General features: G+C 43.6%; 1 protein-coding gene across 1 annotated transcript in view; it reads right to left on the bottom strand.

Annotated features, from left to right (window-relative positions):
• PKHD1 (PKHD1 ciliary IPT domain containing fibrocystin/polyductin) overlaps nt 1-26,737 on the bottom strand; it is a 1,788,124-nt gene that overhangs the window by 1,223,277 nt on the left and 538,110 nt on the right. The window contains exons 22-23 of the mRNA XM_085609531.1: nt 12,421-12,581; nt 2,344-2,528 (exon numbers count right to left, since the gene is read on the bottom strand). Of these exons, the coding sequence (XP_085465657.1) occupies nt 2,344-2,528; nt 12,421-12,581 (346 nt within the window). The remainder of the gene's footprint in view (nt 1-2,343; nt 2,529-12,420; nt 12,582-26,737) is intronic.

Genomic DNA, 26,737 nt, shown 5'->3' with positions numbered 1-26,737 from the left:
GGAACACTTTAGTTCTGCCATTTGTAAAAGATGGGCAATTTTAGGAAAACCTTGCATACAAATATAAGTAACTGAAGGAATGAGTGCTAGAGGCATTTAATTAGAAAGGACTTTAAAAACCTCCTAACATATTGCTCGTTCATGTTGGTGCTACAGTGCACCATCTTCTGTAAATGTGATTGTATGATTGTATGTATTCAACACGGTTGCCCGCTCGGCCTGCCAGTATGAGGCCGGTGGAGGAGGGCACATTTCTATCATTCTAGGTTTGAGTGGAATTATTGCATAATCCAATGTATGCCGGGTAAAGGTATATTGCTAATTACGCATACCTCCACTGCTGTGAACATATAATGTACATATGTTTCAGCATGTGAACTGTCAGATGGTGAACCCTGAAGGACCATTAGCCTCATTTCTTCGACCCTTTGAATGTTTTGTATTTTTGTTGGGCATTAAAACCTCTTTAAGGACCCGCTTTGCCCTATGTTAGTAATTCTGGTTACAGATCTGTTTTAATGAATCGTAAGTGTTGTTTCTGAGCTTCGTCATGTGGGGAAACGTTTTACCAGCATGGGGTTAATCCTTAGTTTCACAGGTGTTTTAAAAGGCCATAACCTCTTGAGGTTGTTTCCTTGGGTCTCCTTCTTACCAAGGTGTTCCACTGAGCGACTGTTTCAATATTGCATGTTTTAACATGCTCAGGAATTGTTGAGTCATACTATATGAGTTTTCTCAGGCAATGTGTTTTTGAGATATTGGCTAGATTTCCTTCCCAATGCCATATCCTCTTCATTTAGATCAGTGTAATATGCTTAAATAGTTATGTTTAGTCCTGTTTTACCAAAATAATATCTTCTTCAGTCTTTGGGTGTACATCATTTCTTGCAGATTTCTTTGCAGTATGTATGGGACTGTGAGTCTCAAATATTCAGATCATTTTATTGTATTGTGTTGCAGCATTTGCATAGCACTTACTGCAACTATATTGGGTGCTGACATGCTTATCCTCAAGGATTGCACTCCGCACTAAATGGGATGTGTGGTTGGAGGTGCATTGTTTTTGCTTTGAGCCCATGTGGTTAGTGTTTCCATGCCATGCTTGGTGACCATCAAGGTGAGATTATCGTATTATGGGACATGGATGGTGGGCTAGATGAGGAAGTGTGAGAGACAGACACACGTTGTTGTTGGTGGTAAACTGGGAGCTCTGATTTGCTCCCTTTGTTGTGTTGGTAAATTTATTTTTATGTTCTCTTTCTGATTGCCTATGCTGGCGGTATAAGGACGTCATACACTCAGAGATATGAGGGATCCAGGGTAGGTACCCAGTGGAAAGAAAGAAAGAAAGAAAGAAAGAAAGAAAGAAAGAAAGAAAGAAAGAAAGAAAGAAAGAAAGAAAGAAAGAAAGAAAGAAAGAAAGAAAGAAAGAAAGAAAGAAAGAAAGAAAGAAAGAAAGAGGGGCATCAGAGACATGCCTGGATAGCCTGCATTACAGTCCTCCTTTATATGATTGCCATTATGAAACATTAAGGAAGTATACTTGCCACTTTCTTAATATCACCAACATTATAGGACATTGGTGCTCAAAGCGTATGACTTTTGGGTCCTGCTGGGTGGACTATGCTATAAGCTTCTGGAGACCAGTAATGTGTGGTAGAACACTCCGGTCTTCTAAGGGCTCTCTGGTTAGTAATGTGGACTGGTATGCCTTTGCAACAATAAACATTTGATTGCCGGTCATTCTATTCACTGTCACTGCATGCAAGTCTTCACGGGACGGATAGTCCTTCTCAAATCATTGCCATCCTTCTTGAGATTTAAAGGTGTCTTCACTGTTTATAATGCACATCAAACAAGGACGTTCTGTAATGTCTCATTGGAGACCACTTAATGTTCTAATTTGTTGTAAATTGTTGAACGCGTTGTTTTAGTCCCATTCAGTAGAATTGGGGGCATTCGCCTCTTTGATCAATTTAATGAACAGTTTAAATAAAAACAGTTAATTTAAGTGTTCATACAATTTTGGGAACAAGTCAATAATGACTGAAGAACTTACAGCTTTGGGAAACTCTATGATATTATAATTGTGATGAATGAGAGGGGTGAAGTGTTACCAGGGAATTGCCACATGTACTGAACAATAAACTAATGAGAAATTATCTATGTCTATGTTTTTCCCTGGAAACTATTCCACTGTTTCCTTTAATGTGCATTTTGACAATATCATTCAGGCTCTGCAAGTCCTCCTCTGTAAAAACAGTAGAATGTCACATTTTTGTTGCATGATACTGTAAGACAGTAACCTGCTGCAAGGCAAATCCAGCTGGTCAGGAAACCTACCTGAATAACATAAGGCAAATCTCCAACAGTGGACATCCAAGTCATAGTCCAAGTACTGTGGTAACAAGTGGATACAGTCTTGATGACAGTAAAGTCGCTGGCATTGATATACTGAGCCGTGAAGTTATCAGCATTGCTCTGTAGCAGCCTTTTAAGATTGGAGGAAGAGATATCAGCAGGAACTCCTGGCAGGAAAAATGTAAAGTTATCAGAACAGTGATATAGAGTACAACATTTACCAGACCATAAACAACACACACAACTGCATGGTAGCTTGCTGTAATATTTATTAATTTGAGTTGTTAAAGGAAATGAGACTGTATTTATTCAATTTACATTATATAAACGTAGTGCCTTTTGCTGAAACAGTGCTATGCATTAGAAGTAACACATTATGAAAACTGTAAAAAAACAAAAAACATTTTAAAGGTTAAAAGAGTTTTCACATTTTTAAACAAAATGTTAGAAAAACATTTAGACAGTAAATTATAATTAAGCATTCTCAAATTTTTAGGAATTAATTATATTTAAACCATATTTGGGATGTTTGCAATATCTGAAGTAGGTATAACTGTATTCTAAGAAAACATTATAATTAGTTACCTTATAGGGCCTTTTAAAATGTTGGACTTGCTGATGAACTTTGTAAACTAATTAGAGAGCTTTAGAGAAATGTGAATTTGTATGAGAAAAGCTCTGACACATTTATAGATTTTAAACAATGTTGAAAATAGAAGTAAGATGTTTGGAACAAGTTAGATTTGTTGCTAATTCCAGCTTATTTTACGTTTCAAAAAATCCTCTGATAATTTTTAATAATCTTCTTCAAAAAATTTAATGTAATTACACATAAACATGGTGTATTTATTCAAACATTGTCTCCACGTTTCAAAATAATATTCTTTATCACAGCCTCCAACTGTCTCAAATCATCTAAAGAATCTAGCTCACCAAATGTTCTAGTGATAAGCCTTTTCTCCCTATTAATCTCCAAAACTAGTGACAAGCACGTAGGGGCATATTATCAAGCACGGCGTTAAAATTATCGCCGGTTTAGCAGCAGAAAACTGCGGCGATAATGGGCTTGATAATATGCGCAGAGAATTCCAATAGAAGCCCATGTTGACACCAGAACATGGGCTTCTATTGGAATTCTCAAAGGCATATTATCAAGCCCATTATCACCGCTTTAGCGGCAGTTTTCTGCCGCTAAAGCGGCGATAATTTTAACGCCGTTTCTTGATAATATGCCCCTTAGCTGAACAACAGTGTATAGCTCATAGATGGCAGACTGAAAGATGGGCCCCAAAATCCTGATCCCAGAAGATAAGGAAAACAAGTCTTAGGGGCAACAAGAAATAAAATATGGCCAAAAGACTACATGGTGCTGCAAACACTTGGTATGATATGGTCCTGTGCATTGGACTATAAGTAACGCACTGCAATTTCATTTAAGTCATACAAGAGCAATGAAATTGCTACTGTATTTTGCTGTGATTCAGAATCTGAAAGGTGAGCTAATCTCACACATTACTCTGATACTAAAACAGAGAAGACACGTGACTCCATGGACGACATTCGGACACCTGCGGCCCGAGCAGTTCTGGTTTGGGGGAGGTTTGACACACGACCACGAGAGGAAAATTAAATAAATAATAAATTTTCCCTCGGCGTCGTCTTTCGAAGTCCCCCACACCTGGCCCCACCACCCCACCGCTCATATCTGCATGGGCTGAGACTGCATTTAGGGGTCACCAGAGGTCGCAACTGCTAAACCTAGAATGCCCCTAGCGACCCCTAACACTGCCTTTGTGACCCCTGGCCTCAAAGGTAGCAAAGGCAGTGAAAGGAACGGAAATTAAAGAGGGCTGTGGAGCTTTGTTTACTTTCTGTCGCCGGCAGGGAACATAACCATGTAAAGCACATTCAGTAGAAACAAGCATTTGCAATGCATCGGTCTCGCCTTTGGGACCTTATATGTATTTAGCTATGCAGCACATTAGCCTGGGGCTGAAACAGCTACTGTTTTTTAACATGGAGGGAAAGTAAGCACCAAACTGCGTGACACTCCAGGTATGGTCTGGCTTGACTCAATGCATCGCAAAGATTGTGAATTGGGGAGATAGAATTGGAGATTAGGAGTTGGGACTGTGCAGAGTGAACACTGGTCTCTTTGGAGCCAAACAATGTCGCCATCGATGAGCGATCACAGCCCGGACCCTAGGGAGACCCCGGCAGCAAAGACAGATCATTTACATGTAATCTGCTCCGCAGGGCGGCCCCGGTCATCGAAACAAAAACAATCAGATCGGGCAGCCATGTTACCTCCTCCCCCTCACACATACCCGTGCCCCGCCTGGCACCGCAACTCTTGCTACGTACACCCACAGACAAGCAAGTAGGAGCGGCCACCCTCGGAATCACCTGCCCCCGTGCACCACTGGGAACCTGCGCCGGGATACTGGTCCGTCACTCGGAGTAAGGTTGTGCGACATTTGGGGTCAAGAGCAGCTGTCCAGGAGGTTCAGCTTGCAGGGCTCTCCTAAAACTGAGACAGGCAAAGCCAACTCCAATGATTGGAGCTCAGTATTTTTGCAACACTGGCTATCAGCCTTAACATGCAAGTTCACCTCCGAAAAGGTTGCACCACCCTCTATCATCATACCTTATGCATATGACAGGAAGGGTACACTGACCTGCACCCTTGAATCACTGCTCCATGCAAATTCTCTATTGCCTTGCCATGGCACTCCACCTACATAGCAAATGCTCCTCTAACGAACTGCCTCTGGAGGGCTCCCCACAAAGCGTACATCGCCACCTCCCTCTGATGTCACAGGAAACAGTGCACCAAACATCTGCTGCCACCGACCCCTCTGCCTTTCAGCTCCCCTGGGCGGACAGCTGTGCCAGGAGTGTGGGCAGCCCCACCCCTGCAGTCAGACCCAAGAAGACGTGGCCCATTCAACAGTAGACCAAGAACAATCACTTTAAACTATCCATTCATATACAGGCAGCGCATATCTACAGAGGGACTGCGCCCTGCCAAAAATCCACAGTCTAGCAAGTACACATAAGTCCTGACCCATAACACATTCAGAACCAATCTCCTTCCCTGCACATCCTCCGGACCCCAGCAATGGAGACATCCAGCTGCTCCCGTGCAACGCGCAAACACAACCCCTATTGTCAACAGCAGGGAGCACTCACCCCGCTTTGCACTCAACTGGTGGTGTGGAGGCTGCTGTCCACCATGGTAGGCCGGCGTTAGAGCACCTGTTATCTCTAGGCAGCGGTGGCACGTTTCCTTGTCAGTAAATGTAGTGTGCGCCTCGCTCCGAGCCCCCTCTCCCGCGCGTGAAGCCCCAGCTCTCAGTCCTTTTGCGGCTTCCTCCCAGACTCTCCTTGCAGCCACAGTCAACTGCAAGAAACTGAGCTTGGCGGCATCTGTTCAGGCCATCCCTGATTGGCTGGGCCCGCTGCAACATCGGAGCGCGCTGGCCCCCAAATGCACGCCCATATCGTGCGCCGCCGCGGAAAACGAACTGAGGGAACCCAGTACTGAGCGAATACAGCGGCCATCTTAGAATGGTATTTTGAAGGAAACCATGTGAGATCTCGGACTGGATATACCCCAGGACATCCTAATTGGGGCATGAAGTATTGTTTATCTGCTATTGCACCTCGATAATATCGGTAAACGATGCAGTAGAAAGAAATTCCAACTACCCTGTCATGATTTTTCAGCAAGTTTCACTACAATGGTAGCATGGGGCGACGCTTTTGTAGAAGGCATGAACAGGAGAGCGGGGGAGGGGGCGGCGCATTTGTAGAAGGCACGGACGGGAGAGCGGGGGAGGGGGCGGCGCATTTGTAGAAGGCACAAACAGGAGAGCGGGGGAGGGGGCGGCGCATTTGTAGAAGGCACAAACGGGAGAGCGGTGGAGGGGGCGGCGCATTTGTAGAAGGCACGAACGGGAGAGCGGGGGAGGGGGCGGTGCATTTGTAGAAGGCACGAATGGGAGAGCGGGGGAGGGGGCAGCGCTTTACATGAGCAGCAATTGTAGAAAGCGCGAACGGGAGGGCGGGGGGCGAGACAGGAAGAAAATGTGTCTGTGCCTGGGTGGCACTCCAACATCACGTGCTTCAAATAAAAAAGTCCAACAACCAAAACAACGCCCCTAATACAAGTAAAGGGGCCATTAGCCATAGGCGTGGCTAAGAGCCCAAAAGGAGGGACTTAAAACACTATTAACCAATACCAACTACAGAAGGTTTGAAAGGCACGCTGGACAACAAATGAAAACAACTATTTAAAAAGAGGCGGTCTTCCACTCACTAAAGTATACACTGCATGTCTCAACGAGACAGCGCAAGCGCTGCCTAGGCGAGACCTAAAAATGCTGCCATATCAAACCATTTGTAACCTGGTGGCTTTTATGAGAGGTGCTCCTAAGATTACTTTTCAACTTGTGCATGAAGGCATTAAAAAAAACTAAAAACACAAAATAAGTAACAAACTCTGAAAAGGTATCGCCCTTTCCCAAGCTGCCCTTGGAGGGAAAGGAAAATATAGAAGAGGCAAGAGAGAGAGAGCACGAGAGAAAGCTGAAAAAATGAAAAAGAGAAAGAGTGCACTACCAAGAAATTGGTGAGAAGGTGTGTGTGTGTGCATGTGTGATGGAGAGAAAGAGAATACAGAGCTGGGAGCGATAGAAAACAGGTGTGAGAGAGATATGCATGACAAAGGTAGGAGGGGTAGCAAAACAGACATGCATGAAGGAGACAGGAAAATGAAAGGAGAAAACAAGGGGGTAAGACATGTGAGGATTGAAGGCAGCCAGTGAGATAGGTGTGATAAAAAAGCAGGCTGGTGAGAGCAGCTCAGAGTGAGTCAGGGCGACAGTAGAGAGAAAGAGACCAATGATAAAGAGACAGACTAGAAAGAGACATCTGAGAGAGTTTGGAAGGATAGACGGGTGGACAATATAGACTAATGAGAGAGAGGTGGAAACATTTTAGAGAGAGGCAAAGCAATATAGACAGGTGAGAGACATAAAGAGAAGCAGACAGGTTATAAACAGACATATGAGAAAGGGAAATGGGGAGGAAGGATAGATAAAAATAAAGAGATACAGAAAGTGGTGAGAGTAAAAAGAAAGAGATAGGTGAGATCTTTAGTTGAGAGAGCAGAGAAGACATGTCAGAGAGGATAAAGAAACAAACAGTTGGGAAGCAGATGGATAATGTGGAAGACAGGTGAATAAGGGATATATGCGAGAGGGAGACAGGTGAAACAGACTCCTATGATATAGAAAACGGAGAGTACACAGATGACAGCCTGGAGAAACAGGAGAAAAGGTGGCAGTAAAGATGAAGATAGGGCCTGGGAGAGAGGTGTTATGAGAGATGAAACAAGTGAAAGAACAATGACAGAACAGGAAATGAGAGATGTTAAGTTTTGCTGAGAAATATGCAATATTGAAATTTGACAATGGTGAAAGAGACTCGAAATGAGAGAAGAGGAGAGATAAAAGAGAGAGACGGGGCACAGAAACCAGTACTTTTCTCTCGCAAATAAATACGGCACATTATGATGGTTGTACAACACTCTAATAATGATGGACAGTAGATCAATAGTGATGAAGCATTCGATAGTTTTGCTTGGGACTTTTCAGAGTTTTAATTTCATTAAAAAAATAGGGATTGCACTTATTTCATGGTTGTGTATGTTGGTGACATCACTTCCTAAGATAACTTTAAGTCAAAGGTCAAATGATTTCACTTCCTGTGATGTCATTGGGGGGTCGAAGGTTGTGTGACGTCACTTCTGCTACACTAGGCATTTTGGAGAAGTGACATCCATGCATGACTCATGCATTGGAAATAACACAGCACTGTGATAGGAACTACACTGACCTTAACATAGAGAAGTCTAGAATCTGGCGCACTGGAACTGGGACAAACTAAAAGGCAGCACCATAACCAAAACTAAAAACCTAAAGATAGCACATACAGAGATTTGATGGAAGGTCCCCACATCCTTACCACCTTATGAAGTGCCCACATCCCAACATATGCACCACCTTATGTAGTGCCCACCTTATGTAGTTAACCACCTGTACAATATAGAACCATAAAGAAAAAATGTAACATAACCTACAACTTAAAGTACACATCATAAGGATCATCATCACACACCAATAGGATACTAGTTGAAGTCTGACAAAGATCATTGAAAAAACCAACTGATTGCCATCCAATAGTTGTGCCGTGTACCCTCTCTGAAATGAGTTGGTAGTTTAACTCTGCTTCCATGTAGACGAGTCCCTACTTCACTATTACCATTAGCAATTACTAATTAACTTTTCACACTAACAACACTGATGTTTTCTTCACATACACTTTTTATTCAATGGACATAACATTCAAGCTATGCCCCTGAGAGGCTGCACTCAGTGGCAGCTTCTCCATATGGGCGGAGGAGTTCGCCCGCTGCAGGTGCAAGCAAAAGTGAAAAATGATATGGTAATCAACGGAGTTTATTACCGGTTAATGTTTCCCTTTGCCAGCTCGAGCTGTTTGGGCGGGGCAGATTGGCAGCAGGGAGGAGTGGTGACAGCAGTTTAAAGAATGCATGTCACTTTGGCAGGCTGTCTAGCGATGGCCAGCCTGACATTCGCACTTTAAACCTCTCCAACCCCAAGCTGACAGCCAAGTGGAGAGAAGACACAGGCCTGAAAGGGCGCCTGAAAGGGCGCCGAGCCAGCCTGCTCCAACCAATCTTGGCGCTTCTATCATGCTGATTAAACAGCATGAGAGTAGCGGCTGGATTGGTTAGGAGAGTTGGCTCCAAGGCCCCAGACGACTGGAGATGAACAGCACGACCAGAGAATGTGTAGGCAGTAGGTAAGTAAATATTGTATTTTTATTTCACATATTTAAACAGTATAAACAGAAACTAAATCGTAACAGGCACCACATTAACGTCTTAAAGTTGACTTTAAAGTATAACTTTAAAATGTTGATGTAATGCATGACAGTGAGTTAGTGACTGTTTAGCATGCGAGCTGAGGATTTAGCTCGAGTCAGCAGTGACACCTCTTTGACCCACTGAGAGAAACTCGCACTGCTTTCAGCCTCAACTCCAGAGAGCTCAGTCATGGCTCGTTACAAACACTGTTCACAACAAGCCCTGGCAGAGAGCTTTGGCACTGAGGCTTAAGGCATTCCTGGTGTCTTTCCGTGCCTGTTTGCTTGCCTACCACTTAATATTGTAGCCAGCCGCCACTGGCTGCATTTTTACTGATTGGGCATTGTAATGAACGCTAAATTGATGTACCGAGTACCAAGGACGTATAGAAAAGCTTAATAGAAAAGGATGTCTTTCCAATAGGTGACAACCTATTTAAGGCTGAGTGGAAATTGTCATTTGGACTGTTAATATGAATGCATGTTTCTAAATGAGAAACCTCTCAACCTAGGTACAATTTTTTTTTCTATGATTTGAGAGTTCATTCTTTTATAAAATTATATCGGTTATGTTGTCCAGAGTGAAACCAGACATGAAATACTAATCAAGCCAAAGTGTCTGCCTTATCAAAAAACCTGAAACAAATTAATGCTATTTGAAAAATAAAAAAAATCTCTGTAACCAAAATATATATATTACTGATTATATATAAATCTGGTACAATGCTGTCTGTGGTTTTAGTCTGCTTTGTTACACTGTGCCTTACTTTATTTTAACAGATTGTGCGGATGGGTAATACAAGGGATTTACTTGAGAAGGGGATTTAGGCACCTAACAATACCTGTTCACAAACAAAAAGCACAAATGGCCACATAAGGTTATATTGAGGTAATAACTTTCACAATATGAATTGGTTAAAGGTACTGCTGTGAATTTTGCTCGGGAAGTTAATGTTGGAAAAGGTCAGTCTTTATTTTGTTCTTGATTTGCTTGAGAGATGTGGCAATTTCAGGGCCGAGGACCGGCCAGGGCTGCTTCAGAGATTAGGGTTGGAGATCCTTTTTCAGGTTAGTCTAAGGGTTTTTAAGTGCTGTGGAGTTTGCTTGATGGTCATAATTTTGCAACTCGTTAGTCTCACTTCTTAGTGATATTGAAGATGATGTAGAGCTTTGTGAAATGAATACAAGCTGTGTGGATGAGAGCTATGAAAGGGCATGAGTGAAATTAACCCAGGGAAGAAGTCCTAGTTTCTCCAGCCCTTCTCCAGTAGGTGAGCTTCATATTAAAGTGCTCTCAGCAGTGTTGAGGTAGTGTTCTGATGCCCAGTGAGTAACAAGCAGTTGTCAATCCAATGATACGAGAAGAGAAAGTAGATCTGAAGTCATTGTTGAAGAAATAGTCCTTTGATCTGAAGGAGGCTTAAATGGAAAAGTGTTTTACAAGACGTTTCTTTTGAAGTGTTGGGTGATGTCCACTCAGAAAGAAGTGATTGCTGCCAAGGACGAGGCAGGGACAAGGTGCAGAGCATGCTAAGATCTGGTGGATATAATGAGCCTCCCCTGAGGACACAGTCTATTGGTGTGATTAAACCTGTGAACCTTCATGTTTGAAAAATATTCAGGCACGAGGTGTATGTTTGATGGCACTGATTCAAGTGTGTCATTGATTATTGGTGAACTGGAGGTCCATAAGACTTGCTGCATAAACACATCATATAAGCATGTTACCCATTATAACTTTACCCCTCTTCTTGATTACAGGCCTAACATTGCAAAAGGTTCCCATATCTGTAAAACCTTCGCCCAGCATTGACTCTTTCCTAAAACCGACGAGTACCTTGGATTAGTTGCTTGTCTTTGGAGTATTAACAGGATCAGAGTATAATACATTTGAATGAAAAATTACAACAAAATAGCATTTACCCCCATAATCATGTCTAGAATCAGTAGAAGAAACTTGGGGGATATGTACAAGGAAGAGGCGGAGAGAGGCGTTAGCCTTCCTGGCTTGACGCCTCTCTCCTCCACTTCAGAAACACAAGGCTGCACCATATTTACGAGAATGTGGTGCAGCCTTAGGTTTCCCCCTGCGCTGGCACTAAGTTTAGCAACTTAGCTCCAATGCAGGCCCCCTTGCACCAGAGTGCAAGGGTGTCTGGTGCATAGGAGGATTGTTTATGTACAGGAAGGTGTCTCTTCCTGCACATAACCAATCCTAGACATGAAATTCTGTCACTTTCATGCGTGGTGTTTCATGCAGCACACACGAAAGTGACAAAATGGCAGTTTAAAAAAAATTGTTTATGTGCAGGAAGGGACACCTTCCTACACATAAACAAACAATGGCATTTTGCTTTTTCCATGTGTGGTGCACAAGGCAACACACATGGAAAAAGCAAAAACGAGGAGAAATAATGCATTTCTCCTTATTTAGCCATCTTAAGACCAGTCTTTACCTGGTCTTGTACATAGGGGGCAGCGTCAAAATGAATGGGTGTGGCAGCGGAACGCCCACCCCAACACCCACTGCCCACCCCTTTCACGCTAACCATAGCGTGAAAGGGGGCCTTATATACAAGGCAGAGTTAAGCCACGTTAAGTTAAGTGGCTTAACGCTGCCTTGTACATAAGGCGCAGCCCCTATCGCCACCACAACGTCAATATAGATGACGTTGTGGTGGCGATAGGGGCTTGCACATATGCCTCTAGGTGACACGGATGACCTTCTTTGGTGACACAGAGGGCCTTGCCAACGTCTTGGATTGTTGTGTTTGCTTGTAACAGGAAGGACAGAACCGGCACTGGTGTGACTAGAGCAGTTCATCGTGGTGAGTGAAATGGGCAAGACGTTCTCTAGGATTTGGTCTGCGGAGGACAGGAGGTTGGTTGGAAGCAGATGGATAATTTGCATAATGTTCAATTTGGTTTATTTCATGATCAGTAGTGCCACAATTGCTATATTAGTTGGTGTCTCTCTCAGAAACACTTCTCCTCCCTGACCATACTACTGTCAATAGATCAGCGCCTTGAGACCCTTCCGGGTGAGTAGCGCGCTATACAAATGCTATGATTGATTGATTGAATGAAACAAAAATGTTCTGTTACCTGTTAATATAGTATCTGAAATCTTAATTTTAAAATTTCCTCCAACAGGCGGGGATGCAGATTGTATCCTGCGGATGGTCATTTTCGCATGATCATTTTTGTATTCAGCAGACTCTGCACGGGGTCCATCTTGTGAAGAGCCGCCAGATGTCAATGCTCCACTGCAGAAAATAATGGCATCGTCAGTACAGCTCAGTTCAAGCATGAGTGTGATGTGCTAAACACAATGCTTACAAATATTATTTAGCTTCCAAACTGTTGCATATTATTCGGCAGAAGCACTTGTAACTATGTATATGGTTCATTCTCCTCTGCTATAAGCTTTTGAATCAGTCTGCCGTGAAACAAGTTATTGACTTATCTTAAATGATTTTTCTAATACTGCAGATATAATGGGCATAGTATTATTTCTGTGGCAAGTTGTTACAAAGGAAGTGGCAGAATCGCTTCTTTACCTTAACATCTTGTCTGGCCTTAACATGTGTGAGAAACTAGGCTGTTGATTGAAGAGGGTGTGAACCTTTCTCAAGCAACAGCCTCAATCCCCGTCAGGGTCAACAACTAAAATCCCTAAATTAACCTGTAATGAACACTCTGGCAGCTTGGCACAAAAAGCGGTCAGGCTTAACTTAGAGGCAATGTGTAAAGCATTTATGCAGCACACAAACAGTAATTAAGTGAAAACACAAACCAAGAAAAATGTCGAACCAATTTTGAAAAATAGAGTATATTTTAATGAGTTATTTGACATAAAAATCCATTCTGTAGATATGGAATTTTAACGGTTCTGTACAAATCAAGCGATAAGAAGCAAAAAGCTCCAAGTGCAGTTATCTGGTCACTGTAGGCCGGAGCCAGATCACAAGTTCAGTCCAACTCCATGGAACGTGGGCCAGATACTTTAGTCGCTAACAGAGTACCTTGCGTTTGGGTGTCGAAATTAGGTCCATGCATCAAACTGCGTGGGTCGGTGTCGAGGAGTCGTCGATGAGGAACTGAGATGCAATGTCCGCCACCAAGATGTGTCGCACAGTGTCAGAGCTGATGAAGTAATGCTTCCAGGAAGCCACTGGGTCTGCGAAGGATTCTGCTGCAATGCATCTGCGCAGAGGACGAGATGTGTCTAGATGGACTAAAGTCAGTGTTGAAGTGCATCAGGATCTAAGGAGCTGCTGGAGCTAGCATTCACTTGCGATGCGATGTATTAGCACTGAGCCTGAGATGCGTCATGCTGGGCTCGCATCAGTTGCAAGCTGTGTCATGCTGAATTGAGATGCGTAGAGTTGCGTCAACGTCGAGGAAGTCTGTTATGTACCTGTGGCTTGAAAAGGGGGCCAGCTGACTGACCCTTGGAGATTTCCTGGAGTCCTAGGTCCACAAAGGCAGGCTGCATTCAGCAGGGCAACTCACTGAAGCAATACAGTCCTTGAACAGCACAGCAGGGCTTGGGCAGCAGGGCAGACTTCACTGCTGGGCAATCCTTTCTGGTAGAGTCGACGGGTCGAAAAGTGACCTGACATGTTGGATGGGAGGGCTCACTATTTATACCTAGTGTCAGCTTTGAAGAGGGAGAAGCTTCACAAGTTTCCCCTTCAGAGGTGTCTGGAATCGTCTGCCTCCCTGCCTGGGTCTCAGTCTGTCTGAGGTCACCATAGTCTAGTGTGAATATGTTATAATTGACCTGTGCTATTCCTTTCTCTAGCTGTGTTTTCCCTGTTGCTTAGCCAGGATGAGCGTTAGAATGTCTGATGACCTCACGGAATGCTTAAGTGCTGGCTGGAGTGTGGAGTGTCAGTTGGGGGATGCAGGCTGAGCGGCAGTTGGGCTGCTCCTGGTGGGGTTACATTTCCATCTACCTATCTTCTTCTACTGAACTTACCTTGTAACTAAGCTTCACTAAATCTATCCTGTTTTATATACTTGGTCAATTGACTATTCCATATACCACATTTTGACGACGAGGGTGGGATATGCCAATATATTAACTGTTTTTTATTGCACATTTACCTACATTTTTGACTGTGGATGCCAGTGCTGTGGGCATTGGAGCCGTTTTAACTCAAAAATATGCCGGACAGGAAAGAACCGTTGCCTTTGCATCTTGCTCTCTAACCGAGACGGAGAGAAACTATTCGGTTATTGAGCGTGAGGCATTGGCGGCTGCATGGGCAACTAGGCACTTCAGGGTTTTCTTGTGGGGTCTCACATTTACCCTTAGAACCAATCACAAACCATTGTTAAAAGTGTTGGGTCCTGATGGCACTAAAAATTGTTCAGGCAGACTTGCTAGATTAGCTGTTAGTGTGCAAGATTTTGTGTACCTGGTTGGCGTAACAGTGTTGCAGATTGTTTGGATAGGCTACCGGATACCAAAGGAATTTCTAATGACTTGATTACTGAAAGTGTTGTTGCTTGTTTAGATGATCTCTCTGAAGATCTAGGTAGGTCCATTTCAAAAGAGAAATGGTTGGAAGGCATGAAGAAAGATATGACTATGACAGGTGTTGTTAAGATGATCAGAGAAGGTGTATCTGGGGAGAGTACTGTATTACCTGGACTTAGACCCTTTGTACAATTACAAGATGAAATTTCCACACAAGGTGAATTTATTGTGTTGAGGGGTGAGAAGTATATACCACCGGAGTCTCTCAGGTCTCGTGTAATTGCTTTGGCTCAACTTCCATTTGCAACAGAAATCCATTGTGTGTGAGCTGAGGCAGTGCCTTTGAAGTTTAAGTGTAGTAGGTGACCTAATTACCCCCATCAAGTGAGAGATAGCCCATTCTGCAACACCAAGGCCCTCCTTTGCGATAGTGTCTAAGAGGAATACACAAAGACCAACTGCCAATTACACCTGGTCATGTGACTGAGGAACAGGCTGCTGGCACCAAATGCATATGACAAGAAAATGCCAACTTTCAAAAAGTGGCAATTTCAGAACTGTGACTTAAAGTTTTACATGTTCTGGTAGTGAAAAAAAACCTTAAGTTTGTTTTTCACTGTTCAAAGGCCTCCCTTTGCCAGAAGATAACATTGGAGTTACCTTATTATATTTAATAAACTGTAATTTCCTAATGGGAGAAGGTAACCAGTTATGCTTGGTGTCATTAGAATTGTAATGAAAATCCTATCTTATGGTAAAGTTGGACTTTGGATTACAATTTTGAAAATGTCACTTTTAAAAAGTTGGCAACTTCCTACCTTAGCAATTCGATCCCTGCACCATGGCTCTGGGTCACATGACCGGGTGTAGCTGACAGTTGGGTTTTGTGTATTCCTCATAGACAGCCACACAAATAGGGAGCTTAGGTTTGTCTTAGTGGGCCATCACTGGCAGGATGGGAATAGGCTGTATCCTGCTTCCACACAAAGGGCTGCATACCCCCTGTGGATAGTCTGGAACCAGAGCAGGGAAAGCAGGAAGCCTGTGGACTTCAAAGGGAAACCTCTAGAAGCTTCTCCCACTTCAAAGGAAGAAAATATTGGACCTCAGACACCAACTCTTCAGTACACTTCTGGTCTGCTGAGCTGCTGAAAGGACTGCCACTCTGCTGCACTGCTGCCCTGCTGGACTTTTGTGTCACTGGACTGCTGCCCTGCTGCCCTTCTGCCCGAGTCAGAGAGATTTGGACCTGGACCTAGAACTCCCAGACTGACTCCAAGGGCTTGACTGATTGCCTCCTGCTCAGAGCCACAACAGGGACACAACCAACAGAACCAGCACCCAGATAAGTCTGGAGCAAGCCCCACACCCCCAAGTGGTACCCCTCGGGTCCTGGACCCTTTGTGTGGCCTCAGAGGGACTGAATTGAAGTTTTTGGGCTCTTTGTGAACACAGAAGGACCCTTTGGCAGCAAAACCTTGCCACTCACACAGCCAATCAACACCTTACCTTCGTGCTACAGCATCGACCCCTCGCATGGTACACCAACCTGAAGCACTGGTCTGCCTGCTTGTGAAAAAACAGGATCTCCACGTTACAGGGAGGACCATACGCAATGCCAGGCCTGCTGTCGGGCTACATTGACACCAGTATGCGATACTTCCCAGCTCTTTGTTGCCTGCTTCACCGTGAATCTCACTCTTTGCAATGGACTAAGAAGGCAACTTTTTAGCTGGACTAACCTGGTCCTGTATCCAATCCATGCTCCAATACAGACCACCAGAACTTGTGACTTACTCCTGATCTCGCATGACCAGATAGCCACGAGAGGCACTTTGGGCTGTTTGGTGCTCTTTTCACTTACATCTTTAAATCTGCATATCTGCAGCTCTACTGATTGGAATTTTGTCATTTTGGTGTCTAATGATTTATTACATTTCGCTACATTTTTATAAATTGATGTGTGATCTTTTGTGTGTGGCATTTTAATTTTATTATTGTCTTTTTGAAGTGCTGCATAAATACTTTACATATTGCCTCCAAGTTAAGCCTAACTTCTCTGTGCTAAGCTAACAGAGGGTTGAGCACAGGTTAATTTAGGGATTGCTAGTAACTTCACCCTCGTGCTAAACAGGTAAGCACTTGGAGCCATGATTTTGGTACTTTCGAATAAATATTGTTATATACAGGAGATTGTAATGTGTAATAAAGTCATTGCATTTTTCCAACCCTTGTTCTCATCTTTCTCAATGTATCCAGGTAATACAGATATACCGTTTACACGAAAGGATGCATACCGCAAAGGTTGTATTTTAACACACTTATTTTTTCTTTTTCTTGTTCACTTAAATTGTTGCAGTAGCAGTACAAACATGGTATAAGGTCCTGAGGAAAGCCACCTGACCACTGGGTCGAAAAGGCTGAAACATGTCGACCGTACTGTAATACAGCCTATTTGTTTAAAGCTGTTCTTTGCACCATTTTTAATCTACGGATTAGAAGGAATACCTCGAATACATTTTCTTTTCTTCCTCTAAATCCCTTTTTATCTCACATCTCACTTTTTCTGCACTGCACTTTCTTTCATCATTTAGTGACACACGCTCTGGCCAAGACAGGAATCCACGCTGCTTTCTTGTCCCTTCCCTGCTGCACCTTTGGTGTTTTGGTTGACACCCAACCACAACAAATACCTCTTGTTGGAGAGGTTGATAAGTGGTGGGAAGGTTGGATGTCCAGATGATGATATTGACCATTCACTGGTTGTTGATGGAAATCCTTCTAGCTATACAGCACCTTGAGGATTGTTTTTTTGCATGTCTCTGTTCATTTCTCTCTCCTGTACATATAGACCACAAGACTTTTTTGGTTTACGCATCATTGGACAGGGGACTGAGTCTAGTGTGGTCTTTAAACCGTCCCTTGGACCCCCTTCACTTTATATTTACTAGTAACTTCACCCTGACAAGGTTTGTGGTTACTACTTGAGCGGGGTTTCACCCCCTCAACCAGTAACCCAACTTCTTACAGTACCAAACACCTAAACTGGCTGAAATAAAGAGCAACACAGTGCAACAACAATTATGCAAATGAAATGAGACATGTGTCTGAGATCTACAAGTAAAATTTCCAAATTATTGGAGATAATCTTGCTGCTAGGAGGAGGCAGCTTTCAGTCTGACCAACAGGCTCAGCTCAGCTCAAGCTCAGTGTATTTCAAATGTTTGAACATTTAACTAACCCATTTAGAGCAGTTTCTCCTCCTCAGAGGAACTTTTGGAAAGGGTGTCTCTAAGCCCTCTTCCAGAATGTACCATGGCAGCCACTGCCTAAATGCTTCTGCCTATGCAGAACCTCCTGAGCTGGCATGAAATCCTGTGCATTTACCCCAGGTCCTCAAGACAAAGCAAGAGGAGAGGCAGTGCAAATAAATGTCAGGTGTACAAATAGCGATCACAAATATCCTATGAGCAGACGCACTAGTGCTGGCGATCATTCTTACAAAACAAATGGATATGATATTCAAGAATACATTCACTACTACAGTACTGTTGATCTACAAGGAGGCATCACCTGTGTGTGCAGCATTTTAATCTACAACTACATTAATCAACTGGTCTCCATCCTAGGTGTCATATTTGATGTTACCACCAAACATTTAACAATGGTATTACGTTTGTATCAGTTCAAGAGATGAAGGGGGACGGTGAGCCTAAAAAGAAGTCCAGTACCCTTGTTCCCAAGAATGAGTTCATTAATTTTATAGGGTAGCTGTTGATGTAGTGTATAATTGCAGTATTTCAGACTATTAGGTAAGCCTTAATATGAATTGGGGCCCTCACACACCTGTGAGAGGTGTCATACTTCATCATCGGGCTCTGCTCATCGTGGGGTCGGCACTGCAATACTCCATGGGCCCCACAAGAGGGCTCTTTGGCGGAGATCTTTTTATTGTAAGCTGTGATGGTGAGTGCAGGTGTGTGGGGAGTGGTAGATAGTGAGTTAAAACATCCTATGGGATTCCTCAATGTCTTACATTTATTCCGAGGTCACCACAGTAGGGTTGAAAGGTGACGTACGTAGATTGTGAATTTCTCGTGATGGAGAAAGACAATGTACTCATGTGTGCGAGATCTGGGTCTTATGTGTCCAAGATCTGGTTTGACATGTTTCACGCCTTTGTGGTCCATGAGGGATCCAAAGCGTTTCTTCAGGACCATAAACTGGAGGAGACGCAGTCCCTACCCTCACTCTGGACTGTGTGCGGGAGTACCGTGTCTCGTAAGGTATTCACTGTTACCCCCACATGAATATCCACTGGTCATGTAAATACCTAGTGGTCAGATGATCTGAATATGTCTAGGTTTCAACCCTGATATGAAATGCACAGGGCATCTTGGGTCAAGGCAGGGGCCCGCGACTTTATCTGCAGTTCTAGTTAGCAGGTGGTCACGGTATTGCCTCTGGGCAGGCAGACAGGAAAATAGGTACACGGGAACAATACCGCAATTCCCCATAAGTCCCTGGTATATGGTACAAAGTGTACCCAGAGCCTGTAAGTTGAAAGTGACTAGTGGACTGCAGCACCCATTGTGCCACCCAGCATAGTGGCAATACAAACATGACTGCAGGGCTACCACTGGAGCCTGCCTGTGCAATTTCAAAATTGCAAATGCAAACTGTCAAAATAATCTCTTTTGACAGGCTTAAACACTCCTTTTAAATGTTAATAAGCCACCACTAAGTAGGCCTTTATGTTCATAAGTCAGGATGCATGACATTTAAAAGTAGGACAAGTAAACGTTTAAAGTTAAACAAGGTCCAAAAGCTATTTTCACTTCAACAGGACTAGCTATTCTTCAGGTAAGCATTGCTATCTCCACCTAGGAAGCAGCTCCAAAGTTAATTCTTTTTAAAATGTTTATTACATGGCCAAGTCACTAATAACGTAGGATTTGTAATAAATATTTTAGGAAAGTTACTTTTAGAAAGTTACATTTTACTTGCCTAAAGCCTTTAGAAGCCCATTTGCCTAAGCTTTTAACTCTCATCTAGGAGCTGAAAAGCCCTCATTGATGAGCCGTGAACCTGCTCCCAGAGCTGAGACAAAGGTCTTGGGTGTGGGGATGTGTTCTGTTCCTCTGGCATGATGACTGTATGGGCTGTGCAGATTAACTTAACTTCAGAGAGGCCATCCCTGTCACAGGCAAATGTAAGCTGACACATGGGCAGGTCCCTCTTTTGTCAACCTAGTCAGACAGGAACCAATCCCAGTGGGAGAGAAGCAATTCCCAGAACTGGTTGAAGTGGCCCCCAGAGAAGGGTTGCTCATTTCCTTGGCCTCAACACTGGTGTGGGCACAGGAGCTCTGCACAGGGTAGGAAAGGTTCTTCTGTCTTGGTTCAAGGTAGAGAGGGGCACTGTGGGATTGTTTGCAGTAGGGCACAAGGCACTGCTACAATAGTTGGTAGGGTTACCCTTGGCAGCTTGTTCCCTATTGGACAGGGTGAGGCCAGGAGTCATTTTGCCCCATAGGCTAGTGCCAGGCATAAATGTGGCACCCTTGGGCACCCTCTTCAGAACACTATTAGACCAGTGGAAAACATGAAGGACTGCACTTGCTGTTGAGACCTGTGAAGATACCTAAAAGGTAGGAAATGCCGCCACTTACACCAATGGCAAGGAAGTGTACCCCAAGGTAACTTGACTGACCTCCAATTAAGCTACATGGACGCCACAAGCTGCAAGAAGCCCTATTTTCATGAGTAGCCCAACTGGCCAGTTCTAACTGGTCCTGCCCTGGATCCTGCTGGTAGCTGTTGCTGGAGTGAGTATGACCACCAAGTGCTGTTCTTGGGGTCCTGGGACACGTGCTTGTGCCAAAGTGTGCTCCTCCTAACAGTCATAGAAACCAGGGAACTTTTTGGTTCCAAAGACCTCCCGGAGGTCCAGAACAAACTTACCAGGTCAATCCGACGAAGGTGCATTGCTGCTGGGCCAATAATTAAGGTTGTTCCTGCTCTGAGCTTTTGCACACCAGCAAATCTATTTCAGCTGGCTGTCACGTAGAAGATATCAGACTTTGTGGGGCCGTGTTTAGCTACAACTACAGTTTGCAGCCTTGTCCCACTGATGGAATCCAAGCTCCAAAACAGTGACAAAGTCCGAACATAGAAACCTTCACCGAGGGAAAGTGTCAAAAGTATCTTGGGAGGCAAGGGACCTTCCTTGGAAGCAGATTTTGAATTTCTCCCGCTAAGTGCTTTCCAGCCAAAAAACCAACAGCTTCACCAAGACCTCGTCCGACAGCTGTCCAGGCTCATGGAGCCCTCCTCAGCCTGCTGCCTTGCCTCTGCTGAGGATTTTTGATTTCCATTTCAGAGACTAAGTAAAAGGAAAAATCTCTCACTGGAATGAACATGGTTTCTGTATCCAAACCACGCTCCATTGCGGTCAGCTTTAAATCATGCCTAGGTACTGGTAAAGCACATCCAAATGACAACTGGTGGCAGTTAATGCTTTCTGGCACTATCATATTCAAAACTTTAAAAATTCATATACCTGGTTCCCCTTATGGTATTGTTGTCATTTAGTTCACCAAATCATGCTCTATTTTTATAAATTAGAGTGGGAATTTTTTTGTGTTTTCTGTTGGTACTTTTAAATGCTTTACACATTTTCCTAACTTATGCCTGTCTGCTCCTGTGCCATAGCCACCAGGGGTTGAGCTCCAGTTTAAATAACTGAAAACTTTACTGGACCTAACAAGAATAGTGACATTATTACTTGTGTTGGACTAACTTCCACCCCATCTAATAATTCACTTTCTCATACTAGAGAATTCTCTTTGGGGAGCAGCTGGTACATTGTGTTCATCCCTCCCAAACTATTGGCATGTTATATTAGTGGAAATATAATAGCTTGCTTGTCACCCGTGAGTATATCCAGACAGGATGGCCTTGTACACTGGCAACAAGTGTGCGAGGCCAGCCCTTGAGAGCCAAGTCTTCAGCTTCTTACAGAAGTTAAGTCAAGAGGAGGAGGTGCTAATGTCTTGTGGGAGATCATTCCAGGCTTTGGAAGCCACGTATGAGAATGTGCAAACCGCTGCTGTGCTTTGTGTGTATGCATGGGGTGTGTGCTAGGGAGAGACCAGCAGAGTGGCTCTTCAGGTAAGCATGACCTGCGTTGTGGAATGCTTTCTAGATCTGGGTGAGGAGTTTGAAATGTGCACGCTTGTGTATTAGGAGCCAGTGGAGTTCCTGAAGGTGTGGTGTGATGTAGGCTCGGTGTGGGAGCTTCAGAACATAAAAAATTAAACTGAGCAAGAACGACACCTTCAGCAAAGTAACCAAAATGTCAAATGACAATTTGTTATACTGAAATCAGCAGCTTGTATAGACAGAAACAAGTAAAAATACAAAAATCAAACTTCCAATTTTAATTTTGTATTTGCAGAATTTTTTTACCTATTTAGAGTTCTTGAACAATAAACGTTCATATCCATGTCCATTCAAAACCCTGCAGCAGAAAACATAACTTTGTTCAACCTCAAAAGGTTTAAGGTGGCCTTGAGAAATTTGAGGAAAGATACCAGCAATTGTAGGTACCTGCATATACTATGCTAGATTATTAGGGGATCCAGTGGCAAGTTGTTTTAGATTAAAGAGACCCTAACTTGTAGGTCAATGGGAGCTATAATTACGAAAATGGCCAGAAGGTCCACATATCATAAACCACAAGAATGCACAGGTTGTGGCCAAGGGTAGGAAAAACTATTTTAAAAAAATGCATTAGGAAATATATCCACAGTTTTTGAACCCTATCACATATGTTCCTGTTACTTGAATAGAGTAATTTGAGCTGATCCTGTTGGCTGATCACTATTTTTTTACCCTCGCTCTTTCCTTGGGATCAGACATGGGTCCATTCACCACAGTTCAATCAGTTACATTCACATGGAGGACATATTAAGTATAATCCCCAGGGCATCCATTAGTGCAATGTTCGATACAGATGTTCTTTCTCCTTCCTGAGATCCTGGGAGACCTCCCCATTCATTCCAAAAGTAATTGTATTCAGCAATTCAAGATGGCAGGTCCTTGCACAGACCACAAGAACTAGGATCATTGGTGTAGCCAACTCAATGTGGTGCATGTGAGTAGAATCCTAGTGTGTCTATCCTCCTCAGTCTACATGGGATACAATTAAACCAGCTAGCTTGGACCACAGCATGGAGCTCAGCAGAGGACGGTGAGTTTACCAATCATAGCTTACAAGAGTGGGAAAAATGACACTCCCAACAGCATAGCAACTTGAGAAGGAAGGCAATATGCCTATCATTCAATGCAACATGACTTCTCATGTCTAATGTCACAAGGCAGTCCTGCTGCCCGAGAGCAGACTTGTTGACTGATTGCCAGGTGGCCTTTAGGAGAAGAGAGGTGTTGTGATCTGAAGGCTATGCATTGAAGTGAAAAAAAAAATCTAAGAATCGGACCTGGTACATTGTTCATAAGCTCATTTGTAACTCAATATTCATCCATATGACAAGGAGAAAACTCAGAGAAAAGTATGGCAGGCTTGATAAGCATGAATAAAGCAACAATGACTTCCCGGGAGCCACCCCATTAAATAAATGCAGCAACTTTGAATGGAACTAGAAAAAGTGGAAACTAAACAAAGCAGTGAAATTTAAAGTTCACTTCACCAGCAAACACAAGGTGGAAGTACACTCTACAGAGCAGGGTTAAAAGTGACTTTTCAGTGATGGGAGAGAGGCTGCAAAGTGACTTCATAAAGCAAAGTGAAAATGGTAGTTGATGGCTAAATAGCTGATCTATGGCTCCCTACGATTCCTGCCCTATCTGAGTGGACAGCTTTGGAAGCAATGGTGGAGGCCTTTCATGATGAGGGCATGGAACAATCTGGGGAAATGGTGCTTATGAAGCTGTCTATATGAATTAAACTGCCCTTGGAAGAGCAATAAAAGGTACAGAGGGAGAGACACCAAATCCAGATTCCAGGCACATGCCTACTATCTGGAGTACATATTTAGAGGGATGGCTATAAATATTAAAGTTACAGATACTGACCGTGCTGTATTTAATTTTTCTAGTTTCTACTTCCTTGCAATACAGTTGAATAACATAGGCGAAATTCTCTTTTACTCCAGAGGTACTTACAAAGACCTGTCCCTGGTAGGGATTCAATGGACCATCATTTGGGATTCAATGTGAGGAAATATGAATTTTGTGATCAGTTATGTCCCCTATCTTAGACCCCAACGGCTCCATGTATAAGCTACAAGTACATGTATGTTCCCTCCAGTTATGAAGACGCAAACATATGTACGTCCACCGTCAACATGTCCTCTTTCAGATCCGTCATGAATGGGCCGGATATTCTATTCCTAAGTATGAAAGGCCACCGACTTTATATGGCTCAGTTATTCTATTTTGCAGTTCAGGCGAGTAGGCCCTGAATGCTGCCATCAAGCCTTTCCCTGCTTTCTACCTCTGACAGCTCCAGTCTGAGCTCGCATCTGTATTCATGAACTTTGTCCTACTCCCAGCGCGGCTAACGGTGCCTGACTTCGGCCTGTCTGCCTGCCAAAAACTGTATTTCACCTTCAAGATTATCTGCTCCGCTCCTCATCCAATGCATTCCTGTCTAGTAGTTTAAGTAAACATCCTTCCAGCTACCGAGCAAAAGGCCCGGCTCCTCTGTCTTCATGCAAGTAATTCATGGCCCTGTTACTATGGAAGATTTCTGCCCCTCGCATCTCATGTAGACACTTAGATGCTTGTACACGCGCTCATAGTCAGTATAGACTAGATTTTGTCCGAGAGACCTTCCCTTTTGGATAACACAGTTCTTTAAACATAGGATATTAGATATGATTTGGGATTAGGTTGACATGACCCCTCAGACTTCTGTCTCCACATATAGAGCTAAATGTCAAGTCCCCTTCACCCTCTAGTTGCACGTCAATCACACGTCATGCGGCTGCGTGCGCATCTCTGCCAATTATTTCTGCTGACATTGCCGGATTCTCTTATGGATCCACCCATTTTGTGACATCATGTTTAATGACGTATCTAGTTACGCCTGTTGTAACGCCTTTTTTATTACGTATGTGTACTCTTATCTGTATTATCAGCTGTTACGCCTCCTGCATCTGTCTTAGTGTAATTCTTTTCATATAAATAAGATTACCTGTCAATAATGTATTGCCTTCACTTCCTGAACCTCCGTGGTGATGGAATATGATGCCTGCAATTCGAATTGTATAAGGAATAAAGCCTTTTCAGAACCTCTAATACCACGGATTCTGCCTCTCATTATACTGAGTTATTCTTAATAGTTTTCCGCATCAAAAATAGTACAGGTAATTAAAATATTTACCACATAAATTGGCGCCCGAACAGGGACACTTTCTCATCTCACGCGCCGGAGGTGCGTTGCAGGCCCGGTCTCCTGCCACAGCTGGACGTACAACAACGCGTACCCGCAGGATTTCCTGTATCTCCCTCCTGCCAAGCGGGGGTGACTGAGGCTGCGATCAACACCCAGACGAGGCGGTGAGAAGTGCGAAGTATCCCGACCAGAGCCTAGCTGAGAGAGCAAGATCCGAGGTATACAGAGACCCGCCAGGTTCCGAAGTTCCACGTCGAGTCGAGTCCAGTCCGGTCCAGTCCAGTTCCAGTTCAGTTCAGTTCCAGTTCAGTTCCGAGGCCTTCCGTTCCGAGCTACCCGGTGAGTACCATTGCCGGGGAGGCATTTAGACGTGCACATAGGTTGTGCCGGTCAAGACGGGTTTGGGTACACAAATCCGGTCTGCACTGTTTCAGCAGTGTATCTGTACTGTTTAGCAGTATATCTAGTAAGTCCTGTATAAAATCCAGTATCATTTAGTGTCAAGTATTATGCCAGTAATTAAGTTTCCTATTAGTTATCATTGTTCGTTAAATGTCAAATGTTAAATGTTTTAAATACGTTCTACATATTGTGGTGTGAATGACTGTTCATTATTGTGTTTACCGTATTAAGTGTGTTTCATATTAAGTAACCAGTTCTCAACATGCCGCTCTTTTCAAAATTAAGACAAATCAAAACCAGAAAAGGGGTACTCGAAGAAGCTGTTCCCATTCCACCTAGGGACACTCCAGGGTACTTTATGTATCATAAGCATGGCCTAGATGCCGTATTATTTCTTGATTTATGGGTGGACTACACCAAGGATTTACCAGAAAGTCAGAGGTGGCCCGCAGCTGGGACCTGGGATGCGGATTGCATCATGAAAGTAGAAGAAGAATTGTGGAAAAAGAAAGCTAGACAATCACAGAAAGATGCCATTGAATTATGGCGTAAAGAATCCTATAGACGTACAGAAAAAGCACTCAGACTAGAAGAGAAAGGTAAGGAGAATTCAAATAAAGTCCGAGAGAATCTATTAATTGAAGAAGGTACCCGAGTAAAATCAGAACAAGTAGACAGACAAAGAAACGCCCTTAAGAACGGTATGTATCCTCTACTAGCCGAAGGGTTACCTAAGGCTACCCCAGAAATACCGAAAGACTTGCCACCTCCATTGTTTCCAATAAAAGTACACCCCAAAGGGCATCCTAGAACAGCAGAGGATGTTTTCCTCTCCTCCTATCTAGATGACGCAGCTCCCGAGTATGTTAACACCGCACCACATAGACCGCTTGCCGATGGCGTTCAACGTCAAGATCCTCCGTCTGTACCTCCACAACAACAAACTCCGAAACACGTTCCGACAAGCACATCTGTTTCTACCGCTTTTCCCGCATCTACAATTTCTGTCCTACATCCAATAAATCCTTCCACGCCCAGCACCTCAGACGGTGCTACAGGAGGTACGACAGACATCTTTTCTACGCCACCTAGAGGAAGTAAATTTTCCTTTAG

The sequence above is a fragment of the Triturus cristatus genome, chromosome 6 (genome assembly GCF_964204655.1).
Source record: "Triturus cristatus chromosome 6, aTriCri1.1, whole genome shotgun sequence".
In the NCBI taxonomy this organism is placed as follows: domain Eukaryota; kingdom Metazoa; phylum Chordata; class Amphibia; order Caudata; family Salamandridae; genus Triturus; species Triturus cristatus.
The sequence above is the reverse complement of the archived record's forward strand: the minus strand, read 5'-3'. Positions and strand labels throughout refer to the sequence as shown.